Source organism: Engystomops pustulosus, chromosome 10, assembly GCF_040894005.1.
Source record: "Engystomops pustulosus chromosome 10, aEngPut4.maternal, whole genome shotgun sequence".
Classification (NCBI taxonomy): Eukaryota; Metazoa; Chordata; class Amphibia; order Anura; family Leptodactylidae; genus Engystomops; species Engystomops pustulosus.
In genome coordinates, this window is record NC_092420.1 from 68,036,541 (window position 1) to 68,054,352 (window position 17,812).

Below are 17,812 nucleotides of genomic sequence, written 5' to 3' on the forward strand. Positions count from 1 at the left end.
CTATCTGGCGCACATTATCCGGAGGGAGTCCACCCCCTCCCACCCCCACCTGAGTCTAGTTCTGCGCATGTGAACCATCATGGACGCGAAGAGTCACTGTGGGACACCTGACTGGAACCAGGGTCAGGTGATCAGTGGGTGGGTCCCACCGCATATGTGCGCACCCGGACAGATGCATGAATGACAGGTGAGCGGAACACATGTATTAGGATGGATAGTGTGGACAAATTACATGGAAGAGTATGGAAACTCATCATTTTACCCTCTACATACTTGCGGTATGGATAAAAGCACAATATTGCATTGCATACAGCAGTGATATTCACATATATATTGATTGGCACATATTTCGACATCCATAAGAACATACAGTATCTACTCAAGGTATAAACTATCATGTAGCGTAATGCTCATCCTAACTGTAAAGTAATGATGTATTGTACCCCTCTGTTGGGTTTTGTGTTGTACAACTACCCAATCTCTGAGTCTCATATATAATTAAAGCACTATATGATTGATGAAAACGTGAATAATTACCGACAACCAAATCTATAAGTGAGGTTGTGAAAATAAGGTGGTAAAAAAAGTGCAAAGTGCATAATTTATAAAGTGATGAAGTGCATTATGCAGTAATGTTGATCTATGTGGCATATATCCACAAATAAAGGTGAACATATCTAAAATGTTAAACTTATATATTAGTACATGGAGCTGTAACATGAATAGTCCAAGTAAAAACTTTGAACTTGTTCCTCAGATCATTCATGACTGCTTTTCCTATCATTATGTCATGGTGCATTACTCTGCCTTTTGATGCGGACAGCAATAGGAACATCATTTGATATTACAATACCGCTGAATATCGTAGGTGTGGAAATGTTCTCCCCCTTTCTTCCTAGTTTTCTCTCCATAAACCTCAATGCCCATGTCTGTGCATTTGTGAGCTTGCACCCCATGCTGTAACACTTGCGATCAGTGCTGGCACCGATCGCAGGTGTTAACTATGTAAATGCTGTTGCATCTGCGGCATTTAAACTACTTCTGCCTTGCATGCGCTGGCATTGGGCTCCGCCATTTTGGGGAGGGTTATTTTTTCCGATGACGATTTTGACAGTGGTATTTAAAAAAAGAGTTAACTTGATGGAGGATGTTGAGCCGAACCCGGTCATGGCACAAACCTGAACATTGCGGTTTTGGTCCACCCAAGACTAGTGAGGTTACATGATAAGTAGATAAATACAACTATAGACAACTATAAAAATAGTTTATATCCTAGTAGATCACATCGTCCACCATAACATCATTACCGTTAACATTATAACCATAATATTGGGCAGTAAATTTGCATTTTGGGTTTAAATGAGTGAACAAAAAATCAACTTACAGAAATGTAAACAGCTGCGAATGCTGCCAGGGTGGCATGTTGAGAAGGGAATGATTTCCTGCCAAAAACAGACAAGCAAAATTATAGTGTGTTTGTAAAAGTTCCTTTAGAGACATAACCAATTACGCTTCAACAAGAAAGCCCTAATTAGTTTACATTCGCTTCTGAATTTGGTAACATATTTTAGTTATTCAGACTAACTCGCTTTAACCTTAAAGGGACCTTCTTCTGGATGTAAATGACTTCCTGAACATGGTAGAAATGCAGTTTTGGTGAACATATTAACAGGTATTGGTTAAGTAAATATACTTTTTATATCAATGGCCCACAGTTTGCCTGTAGAGGGTGCAGGGGGCACCGGATTCATGAATTGTGTCGCCTGTTCTTCATGAATCTGGCGCCCCCTGCACTGCTCCGACAGAATGCAGCTGCAGTTGTAATGAAATGCATCATTAAATAGACCACTGTTGCACACAAAAACATATATAATCTGTGCATGCTTCACTAAGAATTTTTAGGAAGAAATATGCATTTCAAGTTGGAAAAAGGAAAACTTTGCAAAACAATTTGAAAGTGACTCCAATTCACATTGTTCAAGAAACCTTAAAGGGGTTGTCCAATGACAACAAGTTATGCCCTATTCACTGGATAGGGGCTCAAAATTTCTGATTAGTGGGAGTGTCAGTGATGGGACCCCTGTGATCAAAAGAAAGGGGTTTTGTTGTATCCCTATTACACCCTACAAGAATGGAGTGGCGGTTACACATACGCACTGCCGATCAATTCTCTGCCAGAGATAGCAGAGCATGGCACTCCATTTTACTGCAGATTAATAGGGGAGCCAGTCACGCACGTGAACAGTGGCGTAACTAGGAGAGGCAGGGCCCCATAGCAGACTTCTGAAGAGGACCCCCTGCTGGCTTAAAAATATGCATATATTACATTCCTATATACATCAACATACAGCTCATCACTCATACATACACATTTATACACTGTTACACACATATAGGGCATATACACATCACATATACACACATAGGGTGCCATATACAGACATACAGCTTACATACACACATAACATACTGTATTTATACACACCATATACACATACAGCATATACACATCACAGATACACACACATAAACAATATATATACCACAATGTGCAGCACAATATGTATATAATGGTGCACATTCTTCATTCTTTAGTGTCAGGTAGGATGAAGGGCCCCATAGCGGCTGCTACCGCTGTAGTTACGCCCCTGCACGTGACTATTTTTCTCTATGGCGCTGATGGAGAAAACTGAGCATCATGATTGGATATTTCTGTTAGTTCTATAGGCAGGGTGCATGTGCGGCCAGATGCTCCATTCTTTTGGGTGTAATGGATCCCGATTCTCATGATCCTTGTGGGTCCCATAATTGAAACTCCCATCGTCCAGGAACTTAGTCCCTATTCTGTGAATAGGGGGTTACCTTGATGTCACAGGACATTCCCTCTAAGACATGAACTGGGATTTTGCACAACGAGTGTCATCTACAATTGCTATTTTGGAGCTGTTTCACCCTAGTGAAATAATATGCGACATCAGTAAGCAAACTCTTTCTAATGGACATTTAAATTATGTCTTTTTTTCTTAACTCAATAGATTATATATGAAAATCAATTCCCGGTTATGTATCTTCAGTATATGTTTGCATTAAAATTTTCATCCAGGAAAAATATAAAACAGTTAATCTGATAATTGACTTTACCTTCCAGCATTTATGATGGCGAGGTCTTGCCCAGAGCAAATGTCCTCTAGCACATATGGATTTTCTTTACAGGACACATTTAGGGAGGTGTAGTTAGGTTTGCAGACTGTCAAGAAATATGGGGTCTGGTAACCAGTAGATAGTTGGATAATATCAGTAATAAGAGCAGTGGAGCAAAGTCCAAATACATGGACACCTTGAAGAGAAACCAAAGAGAATTCTCAGTGCTGAACACAACAGACATTTCATTTTCATACAACAGTCATAAAAACATTGGGTTCAATGGAATAATCTGTGCTGGGTAACAAATACGCATCTATAGTATCAAAGGGAAATAGATCAGTATATCTTTAAATCACACTTAAATAACAACATGGCTCTCCAGACAAATGTAGATGAATGAAGATTTTCTTTTGGAAAATATTAATAAAATTCCTACAAAACTACTGTACATGTATCTGAAGTCCTACACCACAGACATTCATGAGAACAAGTCTGCTGAACTGATTTTGACATGGCCAGTCAACCCCCTTATGCAAACTATAACATATCAAAATCCTTGTTCTCCCAGGAGATAAGTTACTATCAGAAGAGTCTGGTAGCTGCTTAGTACTCTCCCCCAATTCACAATATCTACATGTATATGTAAAAACAATTTCTAACAAAAAACCCTAAATTGACTCAAGGAATTTATATGGATTAACACAAAGGGGTTAAAATAAAAAAGCTCTTTATTGGCATCTATTCACTGCTGCTAAGGTTTGTGCTGGGACTTCTGTGCTTGGATAGAGGGAGAGAAAGCTGATCAATATACAGTTTATATTGATCTTTATTTACTGTATATAACAAAAGCCTGCATAATTTGTACAGTTTATCAAATAAAAATAGGAACAATGGGAAATAAATCCCGAGATTTGACAAAAGTGATAAAAATAATGATATCCATAAAAAAATGTTATAAACGAAATCAACATACTCCACAGAGGTGTGCACTAAAGTCATTCCTTGTCCAAGTCATCTATTACCTTTAAACTGGGGGTCTACAGACTCGTCACCCTTAAAAATAATAAATCTGTTATTTACCCATGTGCATTCTCAGTCTTTTTTCTTTTAATTAAGGCTCATATCAGGGACAAAACCCTAAGAAACTATTGTATATGGCAAAATGAGGTCAGCACTTAGTGGTACAGAATATCCTGACCTATATACAATAAAACTATACTTTGGGAGCAGTATAATGAAGAAGCTGCTGGGAAACTGAAGGCACTGCGCTGTTGTGTTTGTTGTTTATTCCGTTTTACCCTTCTTCTGTTGTGGTTTTTATAAGACCACGATTACAGCCTAAGCTTTAGGATCTCAAGTATGTGGTAAGAAAGAATATTGATGGATGAGCATTTTACAATGTCTAGTGTCTTACTATGCATTGACTTTGCAGTACAGTAAATACAAGTCTATGGTCTCAGAAGACCAGTGTGAGTATCATTGTAGTAATTGCGGGTAGGTCTACAAAACATAATGAAATGGAAATCGGAGATGACAATGACGAGCAGAGTAAAGCGAGCATTAGGGGCCTCCTGGAGGGGTTTTATAGTAAAGTGAGGGAGATAAGTGGATTTGCAGTACATGACTGTGCTGAATGAAATCTTCTGCTATCAGTTAATTGAGAAATTTAAAATTGAAAGACAAAAAGTTCTCATTACGGCAGAGATAGAGCTACAATGGATGTACAACCCTAGACTCCACTCATCATTAGAGTCATTTTATTACCAGGAATAATAAACATTTGTAATAAGATTTTCCAGGCTAAAACATATTGATAACATATCCATAGGTCCTCTATATAAAAAAACAACAACTAATTGGAGTCCAATGCCAGGCTCCTTCAGTGATCAGCTGTCCTCAGCGGTTACACAACGAATGGAAGGGGAAGCAGACAGCTCTGTTCTAGGGGTTTACCCTGAATGGTTCCTATGTTACTACTCCTAAAGGTGTTTCCTGGGCGTCACCAGTCTCAGTTGCTGACGTGGAAGACATATACCCACCAAATCCCATTTACTATAACAGTGGTGGCAAACATATGGCACTGGTGCCAGAGGAGGGTCCTCTCTGTGGGCACCTAGGCTGTCACCCCAGCACAAAGTTCACCAGACAGGACTCAAGGCCTCCTACAGTTCCATGCCACCCTGTGTGTGCCATAATCAGTGCTGTTTTAAAGTGACATATCCTTGGCTTCCTGGGTTACAGGAGAAGCGAGAAGATGTGGACAGAGCTGGATTATCATTGGAGCTTCAACTCTGGGTTCTTAGTTATAACTATATAAGAGTTAAAATAACAAAAAAGCCCATACTGCCTTTATAATTCCCTTGCCAATTCCACAATGTCACTTCTATTTTTTTTCTGGGCCAATGGGATGATATGACAGCCAATCACTGGCCTGCGATGGTCCTGTTTCATCATGACAAATGATCTTTTCAAATGATCAACATGTTATTGTTGTCAGACGCGTAACTAGGAGAGGCAGGGCCCCATAGCAAACTTCTGAAAGGGGCCCCTCACCCCCTCAGAAAAGATATATATTTGTATACTGACATATTTATAGACTTATGCGCACACAGATCTGTCCCAGAAGCTGCTGACCACATAGGAGGAAGTAGATGGCAGGAATTAAAGATGAGAGATTCCTAGTCCTGTCGTTCTGCTGTCCCCTCCCTCTCCCCTAAAATTTCTCATCTGAGCTGTGGATTCATGCTATGTACTGTGGAAGATTATGCTGTACAATGTGCACATAACATGTATATAATGGTGCACATCCTCCATTTTTTAGCATCAGGTCGGATACCGGGCCCTCTGACATTGCAGGCCCCATAGCAGCTCCTATGTTGTGACTAAGTAAACCTAGACTGACACAGGGCTAAAGAACTATCAGTGAGGAATTTGAAAGATACAGTATGTAGTCTTTTGTTATGTCTAGTCTTGGTCTGGGCTATCAAGGGCCCACCAGAAATAATGATCCTGAAGGGCCCAACTGCAAAATATTCCCATTTCAGATATGCCCTCAATAACATCTAATAATAATATTTGTAAGCAATCCTTTAAAAAATAGACCATAGTGTCAAGTAATTACCCGGCATATCCAAATTGGTTTGCCTTCTTCAGGATATCGGGGGCCCATTATTTTGTGGTAGAGCCTGGGCTTAGTCATAGGATCCTCTGGTGACCCCATCTGACCCTGGCTACTGCTGCCCACATATGCAAATATTGTTTGGTTTTCCAAAACAATAGAAAACCCCTTTCATTGCCGGAGCATATAGATAATAACAGACAATTGTCACATTAGGACATACCTATAAACCTGACTGCTCTTCTCAGAAAGGAGTTGAAGTTGCATCCACCAGCATTGATATTTGCCTCTGCACCAATCCCATTTTTCCTCTTGGATAGACAACAATATAGAACACCTTCACCCACCATGATCTAGAAAGAAAATATAATACAAAAATTAGAAAAAGTGGTAAAAATGAAAAAAAAAATTTTTTATAAGAAAAGGAGGTTGCGTATCTTTTTTAGCGTAGGTAAGACATATTTCACAATTACATTTCTATGAACCTGCAATTTCATATTGGTGAATAAAATAGGAGTGCTTTTAGTATCTTTGTGCTGATTTGTAACCCACATGTAACATAATATAAAGAATTATAGTAATAGATTTTAATAACATATCACTCTGTTACAGGAGAACATTGCATATAGGGTAAATGGATACAGTATACACTGACAGCAGTCACAGATATTCTGTAGTGAGAGGTCAGTGTATACAAAGGCTGTTTTGTCATTAGTATCACAAATAGTGATGGGAATAACGGCTCTTCCTAGTGAGCTGGCTCATTAGGCTCTGCTCACTAAGAAGAGCCGTCTCTTCTGGCTCCTGAATGGCTCCCTACAATAGGGAGCCACAGGCTAGGCAAGTGCCCCGCACCACTCCACTTTTAACCCGATATTATCAGGTTAAAGGGGGCGTTGCGAACCGTTTAGGGGCGGGGTTAAGTGAGACATCGGCTCACTGAGGTGAGCTGGCTCACGTCGTTCACGCAGATGAGCCGGCTCTTTGTGCGAACAACCCATCACTAATCACAAAGGCCTTCAACAGGAAGAAGCCACCATGAACCAAGTGTGAGATTCTCTCCCTGCACACACTGGGGTCTATCCTAAGTGGTCTTAGCGTGGAGTTACCCCTGTGGGCAGCCCAAGCCCACCCCATATTTAGGCTGCTGAATCCAGAAATCTTGCTCTCTTTGATTACTGACCCTTCCTGGAGGAGCAGCACATGACATAAGGAACCAGGTTATATTGTGTGCATGTATATGACTTTATAAGAGTAATTACCATATAGTAGACTTTATACATTGAACCTATAGATGTTCCACGTGTTATGTGTTTTACCATATATACATAACTGTCTGCAGTGAGTGTGTATATAAGTGTATCTACATTTACAACCTGTAGCTACCATTCTTATGTGGATCTGTGCCCTGCAAGTGTATTGGAGGAGTATATATATGGTATTGTGTGTGAGCCTCTATATGTACATGTATATAGTCAGGAACGGGATGTGACTTCTGCTTCAGGATATATCCAGGAGCAGCTGTATTGTTAGAATATACAGTGTTGTATATACATACACATTATTGGGGGTCCAGGAGGGGGCAAGAAAGGAGGCCTCTGTGTGTAGTTGTGTTCTCTATGTATTTTGTATTGTATTTTATGTAGTTACTTTGTCACATGTATGTTATTAGTAAAGTCTTCATCTCTTGCTTTCCAAAATTTTTTTTGTAACTTCTCCCTTTTTGATTTGTTTCAATAAACTTGCCTTAATTTAAAAAAATAACATGAATGTGTTTATTATTTATACAGAAAAAAAGAGATAAAATTTGGCCCAAACCTGCCGAGTGTGAAATTCTCTTGTAAAGCAACAGGGAAAAGTCGAATAAACGATGATTTGATCGTGAAGACCCAGAATATGCAGGGAATGGGAGAATAAGGCGAGAGGACTTTTTTTGGACTGTCCCCTATCTTTTAATGGGAAAATGTCTTCCACAGGTATTTAAGTAGCGGGTGCATTGCGATTGTGTTGCATGCAACCTTTTTAAGGCGCAGCTGCACCTGCTACCATGAGACACGAGTTAGGGGGCGTGCCATCGGACGATCCGACTGATTCAGATTGAGCGCGGGATTTAACTTTCAAATTGTGTCACAAGCCCAAGCATTAAAAAAATGGTGAACTCTGTTGGACCTGAGCGGGGAAGCGACACATTCACAATATCAGGCGCACACTGTTAGCGAATTACAGTGGGAATGTAAGTCGAAATGTGCCCCATCCGTCAGGCAGGGTATGACCTCTACTTTCTGCTATTCCCTCTTTTATGTAAAATCTCATCCATTCATCCATAAAAACAACTCCAAAGCCACATGTAAATGAAGTGAGAACCTGAGAGGAGTCACCTTTAGAGGTTGTTGAGGGAGCATCACTTTAGATGCCAATATCCTGCGCTCAAGAGTATTTAGTTCCATGCTTTTGGTCCCAGAAACTTCTGATAAATCTCCCCCAATCTATCAATGTGACAATGTGACTCTTCTCTGCTCATTGCCTATGACTTTGGAGCAGAGGCGTAACTAGGAGTGGTCGGGCCCCATAGCAGATTTCTGCATGGGGCCCCCTTTCCCCTATAAAAGATATATGCAAATCTGTACAGACATATATACACACACATATAAAGTTCTACACTCATGCATTCACTTTTCTATACTCACACCCACATACATACATGTACAAACTTATACACACACATTTGAGTACATTTATACTCTAATATATTGAATATATACAAACTCATACCGTATATACACCTCAAATTTGCACACATACTGTATAGTACATACACATTATATACATATAGTGTGTGTATATATATATATCACACACACACTTATGTATACAGTTTAAACACACCATATACACACATCCCGCGTTTACATACAGTACATACAGCATTAACACACATATAGCAAACGCATACATACACATACATACAGTATATACAGCCTACACACATGCATACAGTATATACAGCATACACACACACATGCATATAGTATATGCAGCATACACACACATACATACAGTATATGCAGCATACACACATACATACAGTATATGCAGCATACACACATACATACAGTATATGCAGCATACACACACGCATACAGTATAGGCAGCATACACACACACATACAGTATAGGCAGCATACACACACATACAGTATAGGCAGCATACACACATACAGTATAGGCAGCATACACACATACAGTATAGGCAGCATACACACATACAGTATATGCAGCATACACACATATACAGTATATGCAGCATACACACATACAGTATATGCAGCATACACACATATACAGTATATGCAGCATACACACATATACAGTATATGCAGCATACACACATATACAGTATATGCAGCATACACACATATACAGTATATGCAGCATACACACATATACAGTATATGCAGCATACACACATATACAGTATATGCAGCATACACACATATACAGTATAGGTAGCATATACACACATACAGTATATAAAGTATATGCAGCATATTCACACATACAGTATATACAGCATATACACACAATAAATGCAGCATATACATACACATATGCACCATATACAAAAACACACATACAGCATCATACACATAAACATATATATATATATATATATATATATATAAACGTATGTACACAGAAACATGTAAATAATAGTACTTTTTTGATGTCCGGCGTGGTGGCTGTGCGGGTCAGCAGGCAGGTGTTCCGGGGAGCCATCAGACGGGTGGTAAGTTTGATGGTCGGTAAGATCGGTGGGCGGGCGGACGGTAAATTTCGGTGGGTAGGAGGTCTGCTGGGTGGCAAGTTCAGTGGGCGGGCGAGTGCGCAGGAAGTTCGGTCGACGCGCGCGGGCGGAAAGTCCAGTGGGCGGGCAGAAAGTCCAGTGGGCGGGCGGAAAGTCCAGTGGGCGGGCGGAAAGTCCAGTGGGCGGGCGGAAAGTCCAGTGGGCGGGCGGTCGACACGCGCGGGAAGAGCTGTGAGCGGGCAGGAGCAAGGGAAGTTTGGTAGGCGGTTCGTTTTGCGGACGGGCAGGCTTGTCAGTCACTCGGTGGGTAGGTGGTCCGTCCTCTGTGTCGGCCGGCGGATGAGACGCAATGGGCGGGTCAGGCACATAAGGCTATGAGCTCGGCAGGGACACAGAGGGAGGGGCCCGGGGGCACGGTATCTTTAAATTATGACTCAGCCGTGCGTCGCCGGGCCCCTTAACCTCATGGGCCCCGTAGCAACCGCTATGGCTGCTACGGCGGTAGTTACGCCACTGCTTTGGAGGTGACTTTCTATAGGTAAATTTCACAATATCCTGGGAAAATCTAGAAAGGATATTTCATACCTTACCTGAGGGTGTCTAGTGTGGTAAAAGCTGATGCCAGGTTCCCTTTAACCTTTCATTATGCCAGGACTAAGATGTATGATGTATGATCTATGCTACAAGTGACAGCAAACAGCTAGGATATGGTCTTGCATCCTGACTGATAGGATCTTAAATTCTGATTCCTTCTGAATGGTGGTAAGGTCATGCAGGCTCCGTGCATAGAACCCACCACTAGTGATGAGCGGACCAGTTAAAATTTGGGTTTGAGTGAACCCCCACCAGTAACACCTGTGATTGGTGCAGGCACAAATTGTGGGTGTAACTGATTAAGTTTCAATGGCAAAGTCGTCAGAAGCATTTAAGCACCTTGTGACACCATTTTGGGGAGGATCCACAATCTGAATTACTTCATACTGTGTCAGCACAGATTGTGGCCGGGAAATGGGTTGAGCCGAACCTGGGCTCAAACATTTAACTTGGGTCGTCTCAACACCACCCACCACTTTTGTCCTATAACCATTGGTGGCCCCTGTGGCCAGACCCCCAACATTGTAACAGTGTAAGTATGATCATCCAGTTATTGATAGGTGTAGACGAGAAACTAATACACTTATTCTCTAATTGACCCCAGCTGTCACTACTGTTATTCAGTATATTATATGGAAAATCTCATTATTACTGTCGTTCTATTTTCATTGCCTGTTACATGTAATTTTTTGGTATGGTGCTGAGAATAATTTGATAAATGTGAGACCTTCTTTATCGTAGCAATGCAGGGAATATGAGTCATCTCCTCCCTACTCCCACTGCGCCTGCAGCCAACTCTATGGCTCTTATTATGTAATAATTACCACTGACGAGCACACGGCACAACATTACGGGCAAATCTGCCCGGGCAAATCTATCACAAGCAATACAGGCTGATGTGTCACAGTGAAATACACCTACATCATGACATTATCACTTATAATAAAGTTACTGCCATGTGAATACCGGAGATTTATCACCAGCCAATGACAATTAATTTATATCAAGAAACCGTACAGGAAATTGTGGAAATGAAGAACTAGTTGCTAAGTAACCACACAAATATCTACTCTACGGGGATGGTGGATTTTCTTATAATTATTCCCACACAATTGCATCGGATCTTAGAAATTGGGTTGATTACATACATTGGTGTAATGCAGTTGGGTCTACTGGACCAAAGCAACTGGCTCAGAGAACCAAGGAGAGGTGGGATGCTCACCAAAATACTTTACACCGGGTGGGCATCTCAGCACGGCACTCCAGATTATTTTATTGTAAAACAGGGAGAAATAGACTCTCCACTGAGATTTCTGGGGCCCTAGTACAAAATTCTGCTCCAACTCCAGCATTGGCAAATCTTAATCTGCTAATGTGATATTACAGACTGACATGGAGTGGCTAACCAGAAAGCGGGTCTTCTGGAGAGTTAGACTAGTAGACTATGTAAGTTACACATAGTATAGTGAGCAGATGTTTAAAGAAGACCTGTCACTAGAATGCTACTCCTCACACCATTAATACCTGCTGGTAAAGGGTCAAAAGTAATTCATATGACCTGAACTTATCTGCCACAGAGGCACTGTACACCATAGTAACAGCCGTTTCTGTCATATGCAAATGAGTAGATAGTCAATTTCTGAAGAGAAGAGTCATGCTTTCTCTAAGCTCAGTGTCTCAAATCTCATGCTGAGCAGGCAGGAGCCAACATAAAAAAGGCAGGAAAAATTTGGGGAACTATTTTACTGGTTGATGATTTTACTTTTATTCATCAAAGGCATAGTGTGTGTGAAGGGAAGAGTGTGAGTAAGGGTTATTGTTCCTGCTCACAATTATAGGCCCCCTTTAAAGTAATTGAATTTTTTTCTGCAAGAAGTTTCTGCAACTACATTTGAGAGTATTCAGAAAACATGTGTCAGGCACTTTATTAATTAGATTCAAGGTTATAATTTTAAAAGATCCCTCTAGTGGCAGCTGCTAGCAGTCAGATATTTATTGCTTAGCTGCATTTGACCTCTACATGAGTATGTCATGGTGCTGTAAGGGCTGAGTGGAGATGGCTCATGGGCTCAGCTCTCTCCATACAGGGCAGGTGTCAGCTGTATTTTACAGAAGACACCTACTGTTTACCTGGGTAACCTGAGTGTCACTATATTGTATGTCATTGGGGGTGCTGATCGGCTCCCAAGAAAGCTGTGATTCTCTCGGAGATTCTCAGGTCTGTCATAAAACCTCATCTGTAATAGTCTCCTGGAGGCAGACTGTTACAGATGAGCAGTGTATTCTAAAGTATTATTCGATAGTAGTATTGCGCTATATTGTATAAAATCAGATCCCTTGTGGTTACAGTACCCTTAGTTAGTCTGAAATAGTAGTAAAATAAATTAATCAAAAAGTAAATAAAAAATATAAAAATGATCATCCTGGGGGCGTGGCTAGCAGCCAAGATGGCCGGACGTGTTTAGCGGAGCTCCATGGAGACCCTCAGAATCCGCAGGTTAAATCCTGAGCCACCCAGGCTAATACCGGCAGCAAGCAGTGACCCCACTCACTGTAGTCCCCGGGGACACCGGGAGCAGCTCCGACTCCGCAAGAGAGTGCGAGGAGAGGTCGGAGACCGGGCAGCCGCGGGCCAGCGTGTGCAGCACCTTGGGCGTGATACGAACCACACTGAGGTGAACCTCGGGCGCCAGTGCCGCAGCCGAACCGGCAGGGAGACCCCGCGAACCGGGCGACGTAGTTGGACAAGCTAGAGTTACTGGCGCGTAACCACGAGCGAATCAGGCTGCAAAAATGATCATCCTGCCGTGAACACTGCGACAGAAAACAATCTCTTGTCAAGAACATCACGTTTTCACCATTTTGCCACCCATGAGTATTTGAATAAAACATAATTTAGAGGTTGTGCCATTCCCAAAATGATATCAATGAAAATGTCCTTTTTAGAGATGAGCGAACATGCTCGTCCGAGCTTGATGCTCGGTCGAGCATTAGGGTACTCGAAACTGCTCGTTACTCGGACGAATACTTCGCCCGCTCGAGAAAATGGCAGCTCCCGCCGTTTTGCTTTTTGGCGGCCAGAAACAGAGCCAATCACAAGCCAGGAGACTCTGCACTCCACCCAGCATGACGTGGTACCCTTACACGTCGATAGCAGTGGTTGGCTGGCCAGATCAGGTGACCCTGGGATAGACTAGCCGCTGGCCGCGCTGCTCGGATCATTCTGTCTCTGGATGCCGCTAGGGAGAGAGCTGCTGCTGGTCAGGGAAAGCGTTAGGGTGTTCTATTAGCTTACTGTTAGGCAGGAGTGATTCTCAAAGAACCCAACAGCCCTTCTTAGGGCTACAATAACGTTCTACTTTTTTTATTTTAATTTGCATCTTTTACCATTTTGTGAGGAATTAGCAGGGGGACTTGCTACCGTTGTGTTTAGCTCTTAGTGGCACACATATCCATAGCAAAGACCGAAGTGGGAAAATTCAGTAGGGGTTGGATTTCTATTAGGCAATAACTCAGTGTCATCTCATCTGGCATAGTAGTGTGCTTCCTTTGATACTTGGCTAGAAAATAGCCATAGGAGAATACAAACAGCTTCTTGAAGCCTACAGTAGCGTTCTATATATTTGATTTCTGGTTGATCTGCTGGTGGCTGTAGTTTCTGCAGTGCATGTACTTGCCAATTCTGAGCAATTTGTAGTGAGACTTGCGACCGCTGTGTTCTGCGCTTAGTGGCGCACATATCCATAGCAAAGGCCGAAGTGGCAAAATTCAGTAGGGGTTGGATTTCTATTAGGCAATAACTCAGTGTCATCTCATCTGGCATAGTAGTGTGCTTCCTTTGATACTTGGCTAGAAAATAGCCATAGGAGAATACAAACAGCTTCTTGAAGCCTACAGTAGCGTTCTATGTATTTGATTTCTGGTTGATCTGCTGGTGGCTGTAGTTTCTGCAGTGCATGTACTTGCCAATTCTGAGCAATTTGTAGTGAGACTTGCGACCGCTGTGTTCTGCGCTTAGTGGCGCACATATCCATAGCAAAGGCCGAAGTGGGAAAATTCAGTAGGGGTTGGATTTCTATTAGGCAATAACTCAGTGTCATCTCATCTGGCATAGTAGTGTGCTTCCTTTGATACTTGGCTAGAAAATAGCCATAGGAGAATACAAACAGCTTCTTGAAGCCTACAGTAGCGTTCTATATATTTGATTTCTGGTTGATCTGCTGGTGGCTGTAGTTTCTGCAGTGCATGTACTTGCCAATTCTGAGCAATTTGTAGTGAGACTTGCGACCGCTGTGTTCTGCGCTTAGTGGCGCACATATCCATAGCAAAGGCCGAAGTGGGAAAATTCAGTAGGGGTTGGATTTCTATTAGGCAATAACTCAGTGTCATCTCATCTGGCATAGTAGTGTGCTTCCTTTGATACTTGGCTAGAAAATAGCCATAGGAGAATACAAACAGCTTCTTGAAGCCTACAGTAGCGTTCTATATATTTGATTTCTGGTTGATCTGCTGGTGGCTGTAGTTTCTGCAGTGCATGTACTTGCCAATTCTGAGCAATTTGTAGTGAGACTTGCGACCGCTGTGTTCTGCGCTTAGTGGCGCACATATCCATAGCAAAGGCCGAAGTGGCAAAATTCAGTAGGGGTTGGATTTCTATTAGGCAATAACTCAGTGTCATCTCATCTGGCATAGTAGTGTGCTTCCTTTGATACTTGGCTAGAAAATAGCCATAGGAGAATACAAACAGCTTCTTGAAGCCTACAGTAGCGTTCTATATATTTGATTTCTGGTTGATCTGCTGGTGGCTGTAGTTTCTGCAGTGCATGTACTTGCCAATTCTGAGCAATTTGTAGTGAGACTTGCGACCGCTGTGTTCTGCGCTTAGTGGCGCACATATCCATAGCAAAGGCCGAAGTGGGAAAATTCAGTAGGGGTTGGATTTCTATTAGGCAATAACTCAGTGTCATCTCATCTGGCATAGTAGTGTGCTTCCTTTGATACTTGGCTAGAAAATAGCCATAGGAGAATACAAACAGCTTCTTGAAGCCTACAGTAGCGTTCTATATATTTGATTTCTGGTTGATCTGCTGGTGGCTGTAGTTTCTGCAGTGCATGTACTTGCCAATTCTGAGCAATTTGTAGTGAGACTTGCGACCGCTGTGTTCTGCGCTTAGTGGCGCACATATCCATAGCAAAGGCCGAAGTGGGAAAATTCAGTAGGGGTTGGATTTCTATTAGGCAATAACTCAGTGTCATCTCATCTGGCATAGTAGTGTGCTTCCTTTGATACTTGGCTAGAAAATAGCCATAGGAGAATACAAACAGCTTCTTGAAGCCTACAGTAGCGTTCTATATATTTGATTTCTGGTTGATCTGCTGGTGGCTGTAGTTTCTGCAGTGCATGTACTTGCCAATTCTGAGCAATTTGTAGTGAGACTTGCGACCGCTGTGTTCTGCGCTTAGTGGCGCACATATCCATAGCAAAGGCCGAAGTGGGAAAATTCAGTAGGGGTTGGATTTCTATTAGGCAATAACTCAGTGTCATCTCATCTGGCATAGTAGTGTGCTTCCTTTGATACTTGGCTAGAAAATAGCCATAGGAGAATACAAACAGCTTCTTGAAGCCTACAGTAGCGTTCTATATATTTGATTTCTGGTTGATCTGCTGGTGGCTGTAGTTTCTGCAGTGCATGTACTTGCCAATTCTGAGCAATTTGTAGTGAGACTTGCGACCGCTGTGTTCTGCGCTTAGTGGCGCACATATCCATAGCAAAGGCCGAAGTGGGAAAATTCAGTAGGGGTTGGATTTCTATTAGGCAATAACTCAGTGTCATCTCATCTGGCATAGTAGTGTGCTTCCTTTGATACTTGGCTAGAAAATAGCCATAGGAGAATACAAACAGCTTCTTGAAGCCTACAGTAGCGTTCTATATATTTGATTTCTGGTTGATCTGCTGGTGGCTGTAGTTTCTGCAGTGCATGTACTTGCCAATTCTGAGCAATTTGTAGTGAGACTTGCGACCGCTGTGTTCTGCGCTTAGTGGCGCACATATCCATAGCAAAGGCCGAAGTGGCAAAATTCAGTAGGGGTTGGATTTCTATTAGGCACTAACTCAGTGTCATCTCATCTGGCATAGTAGTGTGCTTCCTTTGATACTTGGCTAGAAAATAGCCATAGCAATAGGATAGGATTGTTTGGTTTTAAAAACTCAAAAAAAAACAAAAAACACAAAAAAAAAAAAAAAAACACAAAAAAACACAAAAAAAAACAAAAAGAAGTAAAAAAAAAAAAAAGTTATAACTCTCATTTTAAAAATGTTTAACCCGAGGGCTAGGGGTAGAGGACGAGGGCGGGGACGTGGGCGTCCAACTACTGCAGGGGTCAGAGGCCGTGGTCCTGGGCGGGGTGAGACACCACCTGCTGATGAGGGAGCAGGGGAACGCCGCAGAGCTACACTCCCTAGGTTCATGTCTGAAGTTACTGGGACTCGTGGTAGAGCACTGTTGAGGCCAGAACAGTGCGAACAGGTGATGTCGTGGATTGCTGACAATGCTTCGAGCAATTTGTCCACCACCAGTCAGTCTTCCACGCAGTCCACCCATGTCACCGAAATCCCCACTCCTCCAGCTCCTGCACCTCAGCCTCCTCCCCCCCAGTCTGCCCCCTCCCAGGAAAATTTGGCATTTGAACCGGCATACTCTGAGGAACTGTTTTCTGGACCCTTCCCACAGTCACAAACCACTTGTCCGGTTGCTGCTGAGCAATTTTCCGATGCCCAGGTTTTCCACCAGTCACAGTCTGTGGGTGATGATGACCTTCTTGACGTAGTGGAAGTGTGTAAAGAGGTGTCCGACGATGAGGAGACACGGTTGTCAGACAGTGGGGAAGTTGTTGTCAGGGCAGAAAGTCCGAGGGGGGAGCAGACTGAGGGATCGGAGGATGATGAGGTGACAGACCCAAGCTGGGTTGAGAGGCCGGGTGAACACAGTGCTTCTGAGACGGAGGAGAGTCCTCGACCTGAACAGGTTGGAAGAGGCAGTGGTGGGGCCAGACGGAGAGGCAGGGCCAGAGCTGGTGCATCAGCGCCACTGTCAACTAGTGAAGCTCCCGTGGTGAGGGCTCTTGCGGCGAGGGCTAGATCTTCAGAAGT

The 17,812-nt window shown here is 42.5% G+C and overlaps 1 protein-coding gene across 1 annotated transcript in view; it reads right to left on the minus strand.

Moving 5' to 3' along the window:
- PLPPR4 (phospholipid phosphatase related 4) overlaps positions 1-17,812 on the minus strand; it is a 77,884-nt gene that overhangs the window by 11,453 nt on the left and 48,619 nt on the right. Inside the window, exons 3-5 of the mRNA XM_072129166.1 lie at positions 6,486-6,615; positions 3,142-3,337; positions 1,385-1,442 (exon numbers count right to left, since the gene is read on the minus strand). Coding sequence (XP_071985267.1) covers positions 1,385-1,442; positions 3,142-3,337; positions 6,486-6,615 — 384 coding nt within the window. The remainder of the gene's footprint in view (positions 1-1,384; positions 1,443-3,141; positions 3,338-6,485; positions 6,616-17,812) is intronic.